The sequence below is a fragment of the Athene noctua genome, chromosome 13, assembly GCF_965140245.1.
Source record: "Athene noctua chromosome 13, bAthNoc1.hap1.1, whole genome shotgun sequence".
Taxonomy (NCBI): domain Eukaryota; kingdom Metazoa; phylum Chordata; class Aves; order Strigiformes; family Strigidae; genus Athene; species Athene noctua.
The window spans coordinates 19513449-19533909 of NC_134049.1; the positions used below are offsets into that span (position 1 = coordinate 19513449).

The 20461-nt window shown below is 41.1% G+C and overlaps 1 protein-coding gene across 4 annotated transcripts in view; it reads left to right on the forward strand.

Annotated features, from left to right (window-relative positions):
* Nucleotides 1–3929: 3929 nt before the first annotated feature.
* USP3 (ubiquitin specific peptidase 3) overlaps nt 3930–20461 on the forward strand; it is a 45856-nt gene continuing 29324 nt past the window's right edge. The window contains exon 1 of one of the 4 annotated variants that reach the window (XM_074916727.1): nt 3930–4171. In XM_074916727.1, the coding sequence (XP_074772828.1) occupies nt 4081–4171 (91 nt within the window). In that variant the 5' untranslated portion in view covers nt 3930–4080. Of the gene's footprint in view, nt 4172–4631; nt 4800–6221; nt 6251–20461 lie in introns of those variants that run through there. The other 3 variants (XM_074916726.1, XM_074916729.1, XM_074916728.1) reach the window with 3 other exon arrangements.

The window sequence follows — 20461 nt, forward strand, 5'->3', positions numbered from 1 at the left end:
ATTTAATGTGCTGTAGTGTACTCTCATACACTGATGCATGCAGCTAAGCTTCTGTCTGCTGCAGAGATGGCTGCTCACTGAGCTGCTAGGCCAGCTGCTAGTAAAGATGTTATCAGGCCGGGACCTTGTATTAGAACTTACCTATATTCTTATGCTTTCTGTTGATATTTTCCATGCCAGTTTTCTGCCTCAGAGTTGCAACCGCACTGACTAAAGAATTAATTTCCTTGTGGTGGTTTCTGTGTAGTCTCCATTGCTATTGCCAACACATCTGACTGTTTCACTTTTACACCTTTGGGAAATAAGAGGTGAAAGCCCAGTCTATCAAGTTTCGACTAGGTCTGGATTGACATGTAGTGTTTTCAGAGTGTTTACTGCTTTATGTGTTCAGAGCAAAAGGCTTGCTAATATCCTTTTCAGTTGAGTGTTCAGGGCTCTGCCAGTCTCATTCCACACATTCTGTGTATACCACTTAGAAAAGAAGAAACATGGGAGATGATATTCTTTCTATCTTTAGGCATTTAATCTAGAAATAGAGGATGGATGTTTAGCCACAGAGATAGGAAGACTCCAACATGTGTGGTCTGAACAGAGCTGGTCTCTCTTCCTCAGCTGTGGTTGAGGAGGTTAGGCTTTTAACTTAAACAAACAGGTGGAAAAAAAAAAAAACCCAACTTGCTAGGTAGCATGCAAGAATTATCTGGCAAAGACTGAATTAGAATTAGATTCTAGTTCTTCAGGTTAGCATTCATTCCACTCCTCCAGCATTGTCCCTTCTTCATTCCACACTCTCCAATTTCTACAGCAAATGAGGAAGTCATCTAAGACAACAATCTGCTTCACTCAATCCATTGAGTGATGTTCATTTAGTGATTTTGAAGGAAGCCACAATCATGTGAAAAAGTCTGCTACTACATCACTTGACCGCATCATAATACATACACAAGGGAGACAAGGTAATGTTTTCAAATATTTAAGACCACAGATTTTATTTCTGAGAAATACAGCAGAACTAAGGAACCCTCCAGGCAAACTTCTGCACTGTAAATTGTTAGTAAATATGCAAGATACCAATTCAGGGCCAAATTCTAAGATCACATACTCTCAGATGGAGCCTATAGTGTAGATGGATGAATACATATAACATATATCCCACAAGAGGATGTTGTGTGGACTCTGTTGTAGTAGAGCAATGATGTGCTATGTTAAATAGAAGTTTCTAATATATAGTACTGATTCTCAGGCTCTTGTTCTGCACTGATTGCACACATTATGAGCATGCCTGTAGGATTTACCTTAGCTGTCATTTAAATTACTCTGATCTGAGGAAGGATGGGAGCGGGAGATGGGACTCTAGTTTCAAATCAAGTGATCTGTACTCAAGAAATCTTACTGAAAAAGCAAACTGAAAAGGAAAATTATACCTAGAGCTTCTACTCCTCTGCATTCAACATGTATGCCTCACTGCGAGCTGCTTAAAACTACCCTTGCTGTAGTAACGCTTTTGAGATCCAAGTGCTCACAGAGTTGCATTATTGATCAATTATTTTTCAGTAGGCAAAGAGGCTGCATTACAAATACACTTACTGCTCTTCAAATTGTCCTTATGCATCCTCACATATGTAGTAAGTGCTATGCATCATGACTCCCTAACAGATTGAATCATCCTTTCTTAAGTATTTATCTTGGCAACCAGAGATAAAAAATGTAAAGGCTACCACATTCGCTGTGAGCATGGCAACTAAAATGAAGAAACATGGAAATATTTGGGGAAAATTACCCTGTTTAAAGAGTTTCACTGAATGGCTGTCAACCCACAAATGAAAGGAGGAATAGAATGCCATTATTATCTTGCAAAGGAACAAGGTGTCACAGTGGGGATGGTTTTGGTTCCTAAATGTGAAACATCAGGGATGGAAGATGAAGGGCCTATCTTGGTAAGCTGACACCTTTTTATTTACAGTTTTTCACAGCTAAATGCTGCCCAGAGAACTTATAACTGGTATCTGTCATTCTAGGAAATGCTGTGCTTAGCAGAGTTATGCAGTCCCTCCCAACCTCCTTGCAAGTCCAAGCACCTTTTGTTCTTTTGTTCTGGAGATCTTAATAACTCCGCAGCAAGGGAGAAAGGACATTTTTCTTTGTGTGCATTATTGCTAGTTGAATAGTCACAGCTTAAAATAAAGTTAATAGATGATGGCCAAAGGCCTCTTAAAATAAACCAAAGTCATGGTTTTATTTTTCTTTGAGAAGTCTGCAAGTTTGCACCCTTCTGGATTAAAAAGAACTCTAAGAGAAAGCAGTGCATAGGCTTTACATCTCTAGACATTTTTGAGGATGTCCTTCTTCCACAGTCCACTATGTTTATTAGTTTTGTTGCAAAGGATCATGCCTCCCCCCCCCCCCCCCCCCCCGAAATAGTAACACTCCTTCCTATCTGCTACCCCATTCCAACAGTTACTCTGTTAAACTCATGAGGGACTTGGGGATAAAAGATGGTCATCTCCTATTGACTCTTAACTCATACTTGGATCTATTAGTATCTTGCCAGAAGATACTCTTCCAACACGGCAATGCTTATAAAAAGTGTTCTGATAGAAGGTATTATAGCTCTACTGATTTCAATACATTACCTTTAGTAACAGTTCATACTGCCAGGGGTTCAACTCCAGTGACTGTGCAAGGCCATACTGTTCTTTTGAGATGGAGCCTGTTTTTTTTTTTTTTTTTTACTTAGGAAAGGAATTAGTTCTTCCCTCCAGATATATTGTATTAGCTGTAAAAGTCATGAATGGGAGTGCTAAAATGAAAGCAGATAATTAGAAATATTTAAATATGTTTATTTTACTATATTTTATCTTTGTTAACTGGTTCTTTACTTCTGAAAGACTAAATATACTCCTAACATAATTCACACAGTGAGATAAGAACTGACTGTTTTGGTTACTCTGGTTGCAAAATACTACCGAGAGAAAGCCAACTGACGCTGCTACGGAGGGGAAAACCAGAAGGGCAGATCTAAGTGAGGTTTGTTTCTCATTGTTTGTGTGTAAGGATGGGTGGAGCATGACAAGAGAATTAAACGTATGCATTGGTTAGAAAAGACAGAAAGCAACTGCAGTCAAACTGCTGCTTTAATTTAATGTATGTCTTCATTATGCTTTGTGGCAGAGAGTGGAGAAGAAACAAAAGGATCCCTTGACTAATATATAAACATGCTAACATGATCACCTTTGCTACACTGGAAGGGAGTATTCTGAATAGAACACTTGTACTGATCCAGCGTCATCATGCAAATTTCTGAGCCATAAAGTTGTTACTCTGTGTTGTCTGGAAAAGCTCTAACACAACATCTGTACTTTTACTACCACGTAACTTAAAGGCTACAGTCATGGAGTGGGAAATTCAGTAAGAGGCTAAATTTGAGGGCAGGTAACTCTCTGAGAAGTGAAGACGCCTGCGGTCAGCAGAGGCCCAGGGTGACTGCGCCCTGCCGTTGTCTCCAGGGGGAAGGCAAACCCGGAGCTTGTCACACAGAGCTGAGGCGGTGGGCGCGCCGCAGGCTGTGCGTGCTGGGGAGCCGACGGCTCGAGGGCAGCACCTGTCCCGCCACACACACACACGTCCGGGGGTCTCCCTTCGCCTGCGGGGGGCGTGCCGGGGAACCCCGCGGCCCCGGGCCGGGCCCACGCAGGCGCTGCGTCCCGCGCCCCGCCGAGCGAGGGCGGCTTGGGCCCGACATCGCCCGAGAGCCGGTGTCGGGGATGGTCGGGACGGAGCTCCGCGGCGCCGCGGGCCCGCTCCCGGGGCCGCCCGCAAGGCGCGGAGCGGCACGGCCCCACCTCGCGCGGACGGGAAGCGGCGGCGCGCAAGGCCCGGCGAGCGGATCGGCGGACGGGAGGGCGGCTGCTCGGAAAGCCCGGCGGGGAGGCGGGGTGAGGCGGCCGGCGGGCGCGGACGGGAGGGCGGCTGCCCGCAAAGCCCGGCGCGCGGATCGCGAGGTTGGCCCTAAGATGGCTGTTGTGCGCGGGGCGCCGTTGCTGTAGCGCCGCGAGGAGCCGCCCGGCCGTCTCGCCCGCCATGGAGTGCCCGCACCTCGGCTCCAGCGTCTGCATCGCGCCCGACTCGGCCAAGTTCCCGCAGGGCTCGCCCTCCTCCTGGTGCTGCAGCGGTGAGTGCGCCCGGCGCGGCCTAGGCTGCGCCGGCGCTCCTGGCCCGAGGTGGCCCGGCCGCCCCGCGGCCCTCCCGCGGCGGGCGGGCGCCTCTCGCCGCCGCCCGGCCGCTCCTTTGTTCCCCGCGGCCGGCGAGGGCCTCGCGGGGCTTCGCTGCCCCTCGGCGGGAGGGCGCCCCGCGGCCGGGGGAGGGCCTGGGGCCCCGGCGGCGGGAGGAGGGAAGGACGGAGGCAGGCTGCCCCGGCCCCCCCACCCCGCCGAGGGCCGCCCCGCGGGACCCCTTTCCCGGCGGGGTGGGGGTTGCTCCTGCGCCGCTCCTTCCACCCCTCCCGCTCCCCGCGGAGGAGCCGCGGACCGGCCGCCACATGTCGCGGGGGGGGGGGGTGGGTGGGGGGGTGTTGGGGGGGCAGCTTTGTCCGGCGCGGGAGCGCGGCCGGCCGGCCCGGGGCGGGCAGCGGACTTTGTCTCCGCCGGGGGCCGGCGCCCCCAGCCCCGCCGGGCGCGGCGGAATGCGAGACCGCGGCTCCGGGCTCCTTTTGTCTGCCGGCGGAGCTGCGTGCTGAGCCCGGCCCAGGGGAAGCCTGGCCGCGGGGACCGGCGCGGAGAGGAGCCGCTGGCTGCTGCGGGGTCAGTGTGTTCTTTAAGCAGTCTGAGATTACTTGTTTTTTTTTAATTTTTAGTAGACATCTTAGAAAGGACTTTAGAGAGTGTAGTTCTAATCAGACTGCGGGGCTGAAGGCGACGCTTGCGCCCCCCCCCCAACCGTTTTTCCCCCCGTTCAATCCAAGGAGCAGCGCAGTGAAGGTGGTCGGGGGCGGGGCGGGTCACGCTCACCTTCTGCTCTGTGGGTTAGGAGGGGTGTAGGGGGCATCTTTTTTTAGCACTTAGCTCGCTGATTTAATAATGCAAATTACCGTCTTTGAAATGTATCCCGTCTTCAGTACTGTCCCTCCCATGATCTTGTTTGTTCAGGGGCTTTCCCTTTAAAGGTGCCGTGCCCAAGGCGTTTTAAATTTAGCGTTCTAATGGATCATCGCAGGCTTCTACACAGATGACCTCCGGTGATTGCTGTCACTTTTGATACACGTTGTTGTTTGCTCTAACAGTAATGTATTTAGTTATGCTCGATATGACAGTAGACACAACTAAGTATGTTGGACGTGGGCAGTAGGCCCCACTTAGAGAAGCAGAGTGACTCCTCGTGCCCATGGGCACCGGGGAGAAAGCCTCCTTCGGGAATGACCGACCCGGGAGCACGGGAAGGCTAGATGTTAAGGTGTTCCTTTTTTAAAAGGAAAGCTTAGTTGCCCTTTGTCTCGCAGTATCGGTGCTTTCGTGTGGAAAGGCTGCTGCTTACTTGCGTTCTTCCCTGATTGCAGTTTCCTGCAGCCAAGGTGTGGTAGTGCTGCTGCTTCCTTTGGCAAAACCAGTTGTTTTACTCTGTAATGCTTTTGATTTTAGAGGGAGTACACTTTACAGTGGAATAATGGGGAGAATGATTAGAAGGAAAGGAATAGTACAGGAAAATCTGTTGTCCCTAATGTTTTTTCAATGAAAAAAAATTAATGACTAGAAGTCTTAACTCTGTAGGTTCATCTGTTATCTTCAGAGTATCAAGGGTAAGCCGACTTGTCAACCAGAAGCATATGGCAGTAGGGAACCACCCTTCAGGCAACTTAAAAAAGATAAAAGTGCCAAAACTAAAAATACACGCTCAGGTATTAATATAACTTTCCGACGTCAAAAATTAACCAGTTTACAGCTACAGGACCCTGTTAGGCATGCTGCTTCTCCACAAAGAAGTTCAGCGATTAGAACAGTTTTTTCTTTGTTGTTCAGAGGTGTTTTTCCCAAACCAGCACTTAGAGGGACACCCAGTTGCTGGGCAGTCAACTGATTTATTACAGCTGAGAGGCAGGAGGAAGGTGCTGAACACTTTGGAGAACTGAATAGACTGATGACGATACCGTGTCTAGGGGAGTGTCTCTGCTTGATAGGCTTTTTGAGAAAATTGAGACAAGTCACACAGTGCTCACATAGATAACTACTGAATTCTTAACATGTGGCTATAGAGGAAGGTAGGTGCCTTGAATTTAAAGCATTCCGGTGAACAAACAGCAGGCTCTTGTTAGTTTAAAGCAAATGAAAATTCTTCTTTTTAAAACTGGATTTTGCATTCCTACTAGTAGAGTAAATATAGTGCCTCCCTTTTTCAGTTCCAGCAATAATATGTGATTATTGTTACATTAAATCCCTAATGTTATATAGAGCACTGTCTCTTTCTTGTTTATTCTCATTTTATTGAGATCAATTTTTGTAAAGATATGTAATACTAGTTTCTTATTTGCTGCTTTTGCTGCAACTTGGTAATATAAAATCAAATGGAGAAAATGCCATGTATAAATCAGTATCTTCTCAAAATTTAATGCATTTTCTATTGCTTTTGACGCTGTTTTCTATGGTTCTGTGGGCTTGGTTATTTTTGTTGGTGGTGTTGCCTCAGTTGGAGAAAAATATTTAGAAGGTAATTTTCTGCAGTCTGTAATGGTAAGGCATCTCTCGTGAAGCACGTTGTGTTAAAATGACTCAGAACTTGTTGTCAGTCCTGTTTGGAGTTGCTGCTGACCTTTCCAGAAAAGGGGATAGAGTAAGTGAAGATACTGATACAGGAAGCTTTCTGGCAGCCACGTGATCTGCCAGTGATAGCAAAGCATTGCGAGTTCTTAGTTCAGTGACTATTTTTATCGTTATCCTGCGTTTCTCCGATTTGAGGAGCTGGCATTGACATGCTGAGTGATGCATAGTGGTAAAGTACATTTTCCTTGGCTCTCCACAAAAAAATCTCCTCTTGCAACAATACCTTCACAAGGCATTTTTGAACGTTGTTATTTGATACTGTGTATTGTGTCATTGTATAATGGAGCAGTGTTGCATTTGGCACTGATATTTGGAAGCTAGCTTTACTGAAGTTAGGGAGTTGATTAGAGGAGCATGTGCACCAGCCTGAATTGCTCTTTTGGCCTAAATCAGTTCCCCTTGAAGCTACCCAACAAAGTTGTTACAGAGGTCTTGTGATGAAGGAAGACTCCTAAAAAAGCAGTAAGAGGAAGCACTGACAACGAGTATGAATGCTTTTGCTCCAAATTAAAAAGTAATGATGTATATGTTCATTTTTAAGTGTCTTTAGGATGTCTGTTACTGTTGTGTAGTTTGGAAGTCTGAGAGTTTAAGCACTCTTGTTTAGAAAATGGCATGCTTTCCCCTGAGTATTTAAGCCAGTCAGGCATGCTCTGTAGAGTAAGTGATGCAGAAAGCAGCACACATTTGCTTTGAGGAGCTTTAAGACTATCAAAAGAGAGCACAGAATGCCTTTTTGCAGATCCAGAGGCAGTTCGCTGTTGTTGTAATTGAGCATTTAAGAGGAGATGAATATATAAAGTAGAAATTGTACAGAAACTGAAAATGGCTTTTAATCAGTGCTGTCACGTGAAATACTGCATGCAGATGTCTGCTAATTCCAATTAGAGTGCAGTCTTTTTGTGCACTTTAATTTCTGAAACTTCTGCTGAAGTTGGAAGCAGAGTAGCTGGAGGCGTTGGCAAGACTGCAAAGTGTCACAGACTAAATCAGTTGAATTTGTATGATGTGCCACACCTTCAGCACTGTTGTGCAAATCATGTAATTATGAAAAGTACTCTGGAACAGCTCAGATGTGGTATTTCTCAACAACTTTTCATAGACTCATGAAACCACAGGGAGCCATGCCTCACCTAAATGAGATTGCAATCTTCTAAGCACACCTGTGCAAGTCTGAAGAGTTTTAACAAGGTTTTTTTCTGCATGGTTGAGGATTCATTAGTTCTCACTGGACTCATTGATTGTTCAATGTATAATTTGGAGTTCTTTTTTTAGAAAAACAACTGCAGACAGATAGAATTGTGTCTGCTCAAATGGAGATTTGGTGTTTTGGTTATTAGATTTTGGGGGGGGGGTTGTTGGTTTTTTTTAAGGGGAATTGTACCTCTGAAGTATGCTTAAAAATGTTGCTTTTCAGATCACTGTCAGTTGAATACATCTTTTTTCTTCAATAATGTAATTTTGTTTGGTATTGAAGAGCAATTCTGGCTGTAGACTAGTATTTCCTCCAAAAGCTAAATATATTTGCCTGGCATCTATTTCTTGCATTCTAACTTCTGTTGAATAAGAGCTGTAGCTTCACAGTTGGTCAGAAACATACATTGTGGCATTTGCAAATGACGCTGGCACGGTAAAAAGTACAGAAAGTGAGCATGAGGAAGCTGTTTGAGGCCTAGTGAATGATGATTATGGTGGAAATCCACATGCTGAAATAGTGACTTTTTTTCTGTGTTTGAAGTAATTTACTAAATTACTTAGTAAATTCAGTTAGTTCACAATAACTCTGAATATCACTGAATGCTTTATATGTGAGAGCAAATGTTTTGGGCCAAGTAGGAGAACTTTCAAGAACATGACTGTACTGAGTCAGACTGCTTTTGATGGGATTTTTTTGTTTGCCTCCCCCCATCAGTTTTTGTTTTTGTTTTCTCAGTTAAATCAGTTACACTGTTCTCTTTTCATTGGGGTAGGTAACAGCATTCTGCCGCACTGTGTGTTTTGGCATTGGACTGTTACAGTCAGTGCCAACACAAATACACTGTAAAAGCTCAGGTACACAGACTTTAACCATCTTGGCTTTCCTTTACATCTCAGCTCCTTGTTACTGTTTTTTCTCCATCTCCATGAGTAACTGTCTCTCCTTTTGCTTTTTCCTTTTTATTACTGGAGGTCTTCATTTCCTCTTTCCTTCAGTTCTTACTAGAATACAGGAGGAGAGAACTCACCAAAACTGGAGAGGGGGAGGTAGGACCTTCTTCCTGTGAAAAATTCTGGTCAGCTACATGTAGGCCCAGGGTAAGCTCATGGACCTAATGGTCTGTATGAGTGAAGGTTATTTGTCACACTACATCTGGAAAATGAATTTGGCCTGGGAATTACCAGCTTTATTCTGAAATTTAAACAAGTATGTAAAAAAAGTTACCTTTTTTTAATTCAGTCACTTAAATTTAATTTCAAAGTTGGGTAGCCTTTCATCTGTTTCTCTGGGTCACTGCAATTCAGGAATGCTTGTTAGTAACTCTGCAGACCCTATAGATTGTTACATCTCTTTAGATTAATTCCCTGGCTGTCTTTTTAAGTATAGCTTGTTAGATTTGGGGTTTTTTAGACTCAGTCTTGTTTTCCTTAAAACTGTTTGGTTTGGTGGTTTGTTTTTTTTGTTTGGTGGTTTGTTTTTTGTTTTTGTTTTTTTTCCATTTGAATCAGCTACTGTCGGTGGGGGCAGTAGTTATCTTTGCCTGTGTGATAGAGCATAGTGCTTTGGAACTGATTCTATTAGAAGATGGGGTAAGGGTCTCAATTTTGGTCTTAGAAGCTAGAACTAATTTTCCTTTTAACTGCAAAAAAGGGGAGTCTTTGTTTTCAAATACTTGGTATCTTTTAAAAGTCAAGAAAAAATTTATGGTGATTAATATTTTATAGATTTTATTTTCAAAAATGTGTTTATGCTCAGCAAAATCACAATCCATCACAAAACTTGAATATTGGTTAGCTGAGGGAAGAGACTGCTTCAGTCTTTGTTTAGAAACTCGACCTAATCTTCATAATGATTTTGAAGATAAACTTTTAAGGAAAAAATTTTACTAGTGACTACTCCAAAGTATTTAATGATTAACTAAAATCAGTGTTTTGAAATGACTCTTTAAAGTGTACTGTACGGTAAGGAGACAGGATAGTCTCAGGCATTGTGGAAATGGGATGTATAAGGACACAAGTGTGTAGGAGAGAGTCTCATGTGCATGGCAGACTCTTGATTTATCCACAGATTAGTGCAAATCTCATTACAGCTGGTTTAAATGTAAGCAGGATAATTTTCACCTGCCTTTCCCAAGCCCTTCAAGATGTGCAGGTGTTAAACAAGATCAATGCATTATTCTTTGTTTTTCTGATAGTTGCTAAGGTGCTAAGGCTGACAGAGTTAGACTAGTTAATTTTTTTTGTCACATCCGTGACTGAGGTTCGTACAGTGAAAGTTTCAGACCCAACGTTTGGAATGAAATTAAACTTTGAGCCATTTCTCATTTGATAAGTACCACTTGCTTCATTTAGTAACTTGTTCACGCTTTGCTTTCTGTTTTAGCAAACATTCATTACCTAGGTAAAAAGTGGTTAAAGGCCATTAATTAGAATAATCCATGGAGGTTAGAAAGTACAACTTAATCAGGAATTTGGATCTGAAAACTAGTTAAGACTTTTCTGATTTTTATTTTGAGATTGTTGGAGGAAACAGTTCATACTGTAGAGTAAATTAGAATTATATCTGATAAAATACTCACTGCTTTATGTTACCCTTGTTATGGGAGCAGTGTAGGATTTTGTGTCCTGAATGATTCATTTCCTTGATTATAAGGGGTGTTTTAAACTGTACGTGACACAATGAATACACTTAACCACTTAGCAATCTTAAATGGTATGTCGTCCTTGGGTCCTGTCCTCCCCCCCCCCCCCCCCCCCCCCCCCCCGAATATCTTGCGTAAATTTTGGATCTTGTAAACATAGTTATGAAATTTCTGTGATGGATTTTATTACGCATTTGAATCTAAGCAGAGTACCCACAGGCAACCTGGCAAAAGAAGGTGATTCTTCTGGAAGTTAGCCTGCCCCCCCAATATTGCAAGTAGACAGCTTTTTTAATTTTAAAGCGACATGATACTGTCAGACTTGGGGGCAGGGCTTGGAGGTCCTTATCCATACCAAACAGGCAGATACTGATTTTTTTTTTTTTTTCAGGGTAGCTCATACCAACATTATTTAGGATTGTTTGTGAATGTAAGCATCTGCTTGTCTGTGTCAAGATACGGTGCATTTTCTCAAGATAGCCATGACCCTTTAAAAAATTTTTTTCTAACCTTCAGTTGATAAGTTCTTCATTTGGTAATGTTTTTGTCCACTGAGCATTTGATTTCTTTGTTGGTTAGTAATGTGTCTTTTCCTAGTATTGGAGAAATAGCAATGAAACAGTGGGGGCTACAAATAAGTAGATTAATCACTAGATTATATAAAGACACCAAGCACACTTCTTGCTGTCTTTCCCCTCTTTTCCCTCCTAATTCTAGCTTGAATATTTTGACCTGTGATTGATTGCTAACTGACTCAAAGATTCTTTTCCCTGAGGGTTTAAGAACTACATTACACTGTTGGCTTTGCTGTGTTTTTTCTGGCTGCTGTCTGAAAATGAATATTTGTGTGTCTCACTTTAACATAAAGATCGAATAACTTTTTTTTTTCTTGGCATGTTACCACTATAATGAGGAACAATATCTGTTTTCCTGTGAGGGCTGAAAGCATTTAATTTTAAAATATATAAGTATATATGTGTGTATGTATATATTTAAATTTGGATAGTAATTAGTTATCGAGGTAGCCAAACCATTAGAAGTTGTTTTTAGAGTGTAAAGAAGAAATAGAGGCAGTATTTAAAAATGCTTTTGGCCACAATTATTCAGTAAAATAAGCCTGCTACTGATGTGTTACTTGTGCAGGAAGATCAGCAGCTGACATTTCTTGACCTACGGTTTGACTTCGACGTGTAGCAAGACTAAATTACTGAAAAATAAGGCACTACTGTAGCCTGAGAGCTAAGCATCTGTATGTGTGATTGGTAGTGCTATAAGTGACCTTATTTCTTTACCATAACAATAGCAGGAGCACAGCATGCTCTGTATGTCTGTATATTGCTGCTATAGGTGGTCTGACTTTGGGTTTGCACCTTCCCCCCGCTCAGCCCCCAGTTCGTTTAACCACTTCCTCAGGAACTGACACGTCTGTTTACACTGGTTGAAAGAAGTTTCCCTTGCCTGCCTGTCTGCTTTTCCACTACTGGATTAAGAATACAGGCAAATAAAAAAGCACGCATTTTTTTAACTGCCAAGTTTTTCAGTGTGGAATTCTGATTGCATAATCAAAATACCAAACTTTAAGCTAATGTGGTTGAGCGTAACCGGGGAGGTGAATTACATGCAGATGAAGTTAATCACATTGTTCTCTGCAAACATTCTTCAATGTTAGGAATGTGTTGGGGACTTCAGTGACCTATTTATTCTATGAAAAATTGTTCACCTACCCATGTTTCATATTCTTACTCAGTAGTTGCTTAGTATGTCTGAATTATGTATGGTTTTCCATTGTAATAGAGTGGTTCACTGTAACCATCTGTGAAATTTCTTATATGAGACTGAGTGATGCTTTTATGTAGTGACAAAGAGGAGGGAAACCACATGTACCATTATGCTTGAGCACAAACGTTAGTTGATTTAAGTTCACTCACTGTCACTTAATGGCTTGTTACTTGTTTCTCACTAAAAATGTAATCTTTTCTGGTTTTAGCTGAAAGATTATAGCAGAAGAAATAACTGGGTTTTTTCCATAGCTGTAAGGTGAGGTTAGTTTGCTTGCTTGCTTGTTTGTTTCTTTCCCCCTTTAAATGTTTTTCAGATTGTATTTAAATTCTCTTACATTTGAATGGGATTTGAGTCAGGCTAAGACTTGATACTGTTAAGACTTTCCTTCATTGTGCATCTCTTTGTATGAGGGTATGAGACACTGAAATAATGGTTAACATTTTTGTATTGTTAGTAATGCTGACCAGGAAACTTGATTCCATGTAATTTCTCATGCTTTGAATGAAGTGTAATTTAAATTTCATCTTATCTTCTAGTATGTGGGTGTTAGCTGATTTTAAAACAAAACATTTAAAATAGTGTAATTAAAAACCATTTCCCCTTCTGTCTGGTTTCATTTTGACTTGAATGTTGTTTTTGTAAAATAGGCAATAAAGCTGTCTAACATGAAACTTACGTAAAATATTGTTTAAATAGAATATTTATTTTTCTAATATCAAACAGTTTAGAAGTTCAATCTATTTGTGAACTTCTTGTAATGGGGCTGAGGGTAGGATAGGAGGAAGAGCTTTGTGTGAAATTAAGTTTGAAAACAAGTGGGAATACTCTTTAAAACCTGAACAGTAAAGCAGTTGGCTTGTAAATAAGGTGTAGAACATGTCTCTAGTTTTCAAAGCCTGTAACGTTCTTTTCTCCTGCACTCTGTCTAGAATGGGGCTTTAGCCTACTCGAAGGTTTAAAAAATACCCTTGTAACATTTACTTCCTTTTTCAGTCACCTGGTTTTCATTAGTTACCCATCTTGGATTGACTGGTCTTAAGTTCTTAAAATGTAGAGCAGATACTTTTACCAGATGTGTATACAGTTTAAACACACCACGCCCCACCCCCAAAAAAACCCAACCCCAAACAAAAAAAAAAACCCAACCCAGTCAACAACCATAGACATGTAACTCAGTATTTTAAGTTCTGGAATCTACTTATAGATTATAAAATAATATTAGTGTTCTACTTGGACATAGCGCACTTCTGTGTATGTTAATGCCTGCCTTGTCTTATGGTTTTACCAAGGTGTTTAGTTGAGATACTTGTTTCAATATTTTTGATTCCTCCTGAATGTAAATGAACAATAGGGTTAGGTAATAAAGCTTGCATGTATATTTGTAGAAACTGTCTTTTTAAATGCAGAAAAGAATAGAAAGTCAAAAACTGGGAATGTGATCAGTTGTGTTAATACATGTGCACTAAGTAACTTACATTGCCTGTTAGGAATTTTTACATGCTGTCTGTAAAAATACTGACTTACCTTGGAGGACACCTGTATTTTTTTTAGACTTATTTGATTCTGCTAATAAAGTGTTTTTTCAGTGCCAGTCTCCAATTCTGCACATATCCAGATATCCTGTAGTCTTGACTGATGATCTGATTCAAATTTCTGCCCTGAGGAGATGTTTTATTGTATATGCTGGTTTATAACCAAGTTTATGGGCCAAAAGGAAAGCGTGCACATGGCTCCGTAATGTTGTGATTTGGACAGTTCATTGTAAGTGGGAAATACTTGATTTCGGTCTCAGTTCTAATGACTGAATGTTTCATCTCGTGGATTTTGAATGTAGAATACATGGATATTCATTGCTGCGGAGACTGCAGCCTAGGTAAAAGCTGTAAATGCTAGGCTTGGTGAAAGTCACACATTCTCTTGCTTTGTCTCACTCTTCCCCTGAATAACTACTTACTCGTGGGAAGTGCTCCCTTTAACAGAAGGAATTGTCGGTCCTCCCTCAGCACTTAGGAGTAGTCTGGAAGGAAGGTCTTCCAAGGGTAGGCATGAAACTTGAGGGATTCATGTCTTGAACGAATGAGAATTGTGTGGACAAAACTCCTCAGCTGATTTATTCAGTCTTTGAAAAGATATGCCTGCGTCCAGAGGGAGTTTGAGCTGTAAATTCCAGTGGTGGGCAGTCTTTTTGCAGCCCCGGCATATAAGCCTAGAGGAGGAGGGACCACATCCGACATGGTTGTCTCCTTTGAATTTTCTGGTAGGCTAATGTAATTCCCTACTTAGAATACCAGCTTTCAGAGATGACTCTCACAGGTGCCTGATACCTCTTGTATATTGCATATGGGAAGTTGTAGGTGTTTGATTCAGAGCTGTTTTGGCAAGTCACCTTAAAAGTTTTGTGTGGAGTTTTGGGATGTCTTACCCTTGCCTGCAAGTAAAACGACATAAAGCACTAAGGTGTTAGGGCTAGAAGGCTCAGTTCTGATCTATGCTGATAAAGTTCTTTTGGTGAATTGTTTGGTCTTATTCTCCATTGTTCAGCCGTAAAATGCAAGTGGGCTCTCTGAGAAATGCCCTGAATCCTGTGACTGAAAAACTTCGCATTTGAGATGTTGCTGCTAAAGGGGTTTGCATAATTTTGGTTAAATGTGCAGAGTTTTGTATTTCCACCACTTGTGATTGTTTCCCAGGATTTTTGCTTGCAAGTTTTTCTCACCTTTACTTCCAGATCTTTGGAGGAGTCAGCTTTTAGGTCTGATTATCACAGGGAGAAGGATTGTGTTTCACGAAGCAGGGGTTTTACATAGCAGGGGTTTCACGTTTTGGTATGCAGGTTGTTGCTGCATTTTTCTTCATATGTTGTTAATGGAGGCTGCCCAGCTCGCTTGTGCTGCATTTGTCAGGTTTTTAGGACCAAATTGTAGAGTAACATTGTCATGCTACCAAATTTTAGTTCAACAGGGCACTGAGGGATTGTTAGGCAAAATTAAATTAAAGGTATGGGAAAGGAGAAGTAAATATCTTTCTCTTGAATACATAAACAGTAGTATTGCTTTTTTTGGTTTGAGATGCGTGTGTGTATACGCACATGCATACAGTGTGTATACATGCTACACATACAGCATGCTGTACATATGTAGCATATATACGTTTGTCACCAAGTGCTTATGTTGGTGGGACGATTTGCTCGGCACAGTGTCAGTGTAGCAATGCAGGCACAGCCATGTAAATACTGTTCCTTCTGCGGGTGCTGACAGGAGCAATAGTGTCCCCTTTCAGTTCAGCTGGTGTCAGTATGGCTGACCTACTATGTTGGCATAAACTGAAAAAAGGTACTTAGTCGCAAGATATTTCTGTGCAGGTCATTATGTTATTGTAGCTTAACTGTATAATTATACAAGTAAGATAGTAGTGTTCGTACAGCTCCTTTTGAGAATGAAGTCCAGGCTGTTTTGTAAAGGCTGTGGAGACTATTGGCAATAGTTTAGTGACCCGAATCTTGTTTCCATTCAGAGTGCTTTTTACAGAACGACCCAAGTATTGCTCTTACTGGGCTGACACTTTATGGCCTTTTCTTTAGTGCTGTAGTAAAGGACTATTTTAAAACTTGGACATAAGCACAGTTCTGTAATAGCTATGGCCTCAGGTCACTTGTGCTCCTGTGCCTGGCGAAGTCGCCAGTTTGTGTTGATCACATGGCTGTGCTACTGCCAGGTCTCTGGTGGACACTGTATCTTGCAGGTTTCTTAACTTGGCTGCCTTACAGAAACTGCTTCCTGTTTGTCTCCTCCTCTTCCTGCTTCTTTTTTCTTTTGCCAGTTTCTAAATTACACAGTGTGCTATTTAAACAAAACTGTTAGTTTCGCAGGTTGTTTGTATACTTCTACAGAGTTGTCACTTTCCTACAGTGGAAATCTGCAGCTTTGTTCTGTAAGGAATACCGTGTTTGCCAGGAGCATTCATGCTTCACAAGACTGCACTTGGAATCAGTTTTCAATAAGGAAAAAAAAAAGTCAAGATTCAGAAGTACCTATGTGAGTGATCATTAGGGTGAGATGGGGTGGGGGCCCTGTGATAAGAGTGCCAAACTGATTAGCCATATCTTAGTCATTCTACTTGGCATAACTCGATGAACGTTATCAGGATGATTTACAGAAAGTGGAAGCTGAAGGGATGGCTCTGAATGTTCCCATAGTTATGTATGAATCTGTATGTAGTGATGTTTGATTGTTTGTTCTCTTGAGGATGGGCTGATATTCCTCTTCCTTTACAGAGGGCTTTGTAGGCTGTATAACAAAGGAATATTCAGATTTCACTTGGAGAAATTATTCTGTAAAAGATAATATTTCCCCTTGCTGTTACGTGATGAAAAATTACGTTTCTAAGCTTCTGAATAACCTGTTATTGATGTAAAATGGCAAATGACTTACTGCTTCAGACAGCATTGTAGCATTGCAGACTTGCTTTCTCTTTTCTTTTGACATGTTAGTATCTTTGCCTAACCACTTGAAGCTATTCTAAAAATAAAGCAAAATGAGACAGTTGGTAACCATTGCAGCAGGCAGTGGTTCAAGCTGAGAGAGCAGCCCATGTTCCTTAGCCTGTATGCCAGTAAATAACGTATAACAAACACAGATAATTAAGGGGTTTTTAATGCGGTTAAGATGTTTGTTGTCCCTATTTTATTCCAAACTAGGGTGTGCTAATGTAGTGCACCCCTCCTCCTCTTTTTTTAAATAGCACTAAAAAAAATAAAAACCCAAATCCCAGTTGCAATCTTGATTATTGAGGGAAGACATATGTACCTGTGCAGATTGGGTTTGAGAGTCTTTCTTCACTACTCAGTGTAACTGTCTGACCCGAAAGTCCTGAACACCCAAGTCTGTTTTAAGGGCCAAGTTCCAGGGCTGTGTAATGTGCTTTAAATTGAGAAGGGATTTATGGATCTATGTCTCTTGTTTCTGGTCTACTTTTAAACCCAGTGCCTTCATGTCAGTACCACATCTGAAAGGAATAACATGCCCTTTCTTCGCACATGAAGCCAAACTGTCTACCTTTCATTTAGATTAGAAGCAGTTCAGGGCAGTGACTGCACTTTTGCTGTGTGTTCCACCGTGCCTGTCTTGTTAGAGCCCTGACTACGGCCTGAAACTCCCAGCCTAATTTAATTTATTAATAGTAAGTAACAGATGGTAGCTGCTTCAAGATCTGAATTGAGGAATACTTAGAGAGCCAAGCTTTAATGCAGGTATCTAAAAAGCCAACCTTGGAGAAATACAGATTGAAATCTTCAACAATCTTTAAAAAAATCAATTTGAGTAATCCTCTCAGAGCAGAGCAACTGTAGGTCACAAATTTAATACTGGCTTCTGTGTTTAATCTTAGTGGGAGTCACTTCTGTGTTATTTGAGTTCTTTGTGGGAGGAGATGTTTGTGTAGGAGATAAACTACACATTTCTAATGTGATGCAATTGGAACAAAGTTCTTCCTAAAAGTTAAAGCAAACAAATGAGCCATCTTTTCCTATTCCCTGATATGAAAGATGGAAAATTTTTGTGGATGCTGTTTTTTGGGGTTTTTTTTGGCATTGTGCAGAGTGGTGGACTTAGTTGTTGGCTTTGTGCAGAACACTTAAACCTGGTGGCAACGCTGCAGACTGAGCACTGCTTCAGTATAATTTAACACTTGACAAGCAAGCAGTGCAGGTATTTAAAATACCTGGATGTGAAACTGTAGTTGTCTGGCACATGGTGAAAAGTAAGACTAGCAGTTTGCATCATAATGCTTTGACCTACTGGTTGAGAACCGGTTCTGTCCACAGATGATAAAGTAGTGAAAGCGAAAATGTCATTTCAAAGTGGGAGATTTCTGCTGGGATTTTAATGCTAGAAGACTGTTTTGTGTTCCTGGCAAGGAAAGTGTAGGGTAGTGGTTTGTTCATGCAGCACTTAAGCTGTGTTTAAGTGTGTGAATAGTTTTGACTTCTGTTTCCTTCTCATTAATTTCTAAAATTTTCAGTTTGTGTGATTCAGAAAAATAAAATCGTATCAGTTTAGACCGGTGGTTCATTCAGTCCATTTTTAACTGATGATGGCTATTTAAGGTCTTCCATTTCTCTTCTGGTTGCCAGTGCCAAATGTTGATTTTCTCGACAGTGTTTGGTCAAATTAGACAAACTTCTTCCACTTTTCTAACTTGACATGAAAGCTCTACCTAGCTGTCCTTTTGCAAGACTGCAAGATTACCATCATAGTTGTGGGGACCCATCAACTTTAGAAATAGGAAAATTTGGTTTTGGAAAGCTGAAACCTGAAACTGAGACCTGTGAGAAAAATGTGTTTCTCAAATAAAGTAATAATTGCAGCAGTTGAAGAAAACAATTCTGGAGTCTTTTTTACTAAAGAGTTTAAAGTAATTGCTTTAAATAAGATTTCTGCGGAATGTGCTTTTTTTTCCAGCAAACACAGTAAAATTCTTAGTTTAAAACATTCCTTGGACTGGGCCTGTGAATTGAAATACAACTACTTGTAATAATGAATTCAAATCCAGAAAACAATTCTTAAGGAAGCACTGTTTTCTAGTTCATTTTTTCCATCTGATTGAAATAAAAAAGGTGAAATCTAATGGAGAAGATTATTAGCTCTTTGAAACAGCTAAGCTAATCGCTTTTCTCCTGATTAAAAATTGACCCCCTCCTTGCTTTTTCTTTTTAATTTGATAAACTTGTTTCACGTTTGTTAGCTTGATTTTTCTCTGATAGTCTTTGATCTTAACAGTTTGATATGTACCATGGTTTGATAGCTATTTTTGAGTTTTTCTGGAAGTCTGTATTAGCCTGCTTAGGTGATCCTGCCCTGGAGCAGCTTCTGTGCATGCTTCAGTTTCCCCAGTTCCTTTTTCTCAGGTGTGACTCCAGATAGAAGGTTGTTCTGAGGCTTTTCCACAATAAATAACAATATAATAGATTTTCATTATGCTAGGATTTAATCTACTTCACTTTGTCCCTTCTTCCCCCTGGCCTTACAGGTAGACAGTCATGTTTCTGATGTCTTGTTTTTCCTTTGTGACACTTTTGACTGGCTGCTCCAAGGAGCAGTTATTTATAGTGGGTAGAAAAATTAGGTGGCATCATACTCTTTTGTATTTTGGGGATAATTTTCTTTTTATGGTTGTTTTCTGCCATTGCAGAAGTGCACTTAGCGTTTTATTTTTCTTTTCTCATCATATTAGTTGGGTATTTGAAAGCGTAATGCTATTTCAGTAAATTCTGTGATAATGGATAGCAGTTAACAATTTTACTTCATTCAGATCTAAGCGTATATCATAGCATCCTTCCTTCAATGACATGATCCAAAGAGGAATTCCTCTCAAAATTTGAGAGTTCAATATCAGTTTAGTGTAGGTCCAAAATGGCTATTGTTTATAAAGCTGTATATACGGTTTTCTTGACTTGACTAATGGAAATTTTGCTCTGCTTGCCTGTTTTACTGTGTTCTGCCTACATGGGTTATATACTGAGATTTTGTTTCTAATCTGAATTTGCAGATTTTGCTACTGGGTTGAGGTAGGAGTTGGGATTATCCCATTTCTGTGACACCTGAGATGGTGTTTCATTATTTTCTAGTATCCACCGTTCTTTCCCTTTAAGCCATTTAGCTTAAAAAGATCCATGATGGTTTAATTTAAGTTTTCTAGACTTGGAAGACAGCTAAAAACTTAGGTAACATCTGATGGTTTGAATGGATTGGGAAGTTTAGCACTGCGTTACATTTTAACCTTTCGGCTTCTTGTGTGTGACTGGAAGGTTAAAATCTTTATGGATAAAGCCTTTACCAGCACTGCAGCATAAGAATATGTATTGTATAAATGGTGTGTATTATCATGCGTTGCACAGTAATTTATTCTGTGTGCTTCTTGTAAGATTTCCAAGCTTTCTTGCAATATTTTCTTTAAAATGGCATCTTGTATAATAAGTTTTACAAAGCAGAAGTGAAGTAGCTTTTTTCCCTGTGTTCGGTGGACTGCCTTATT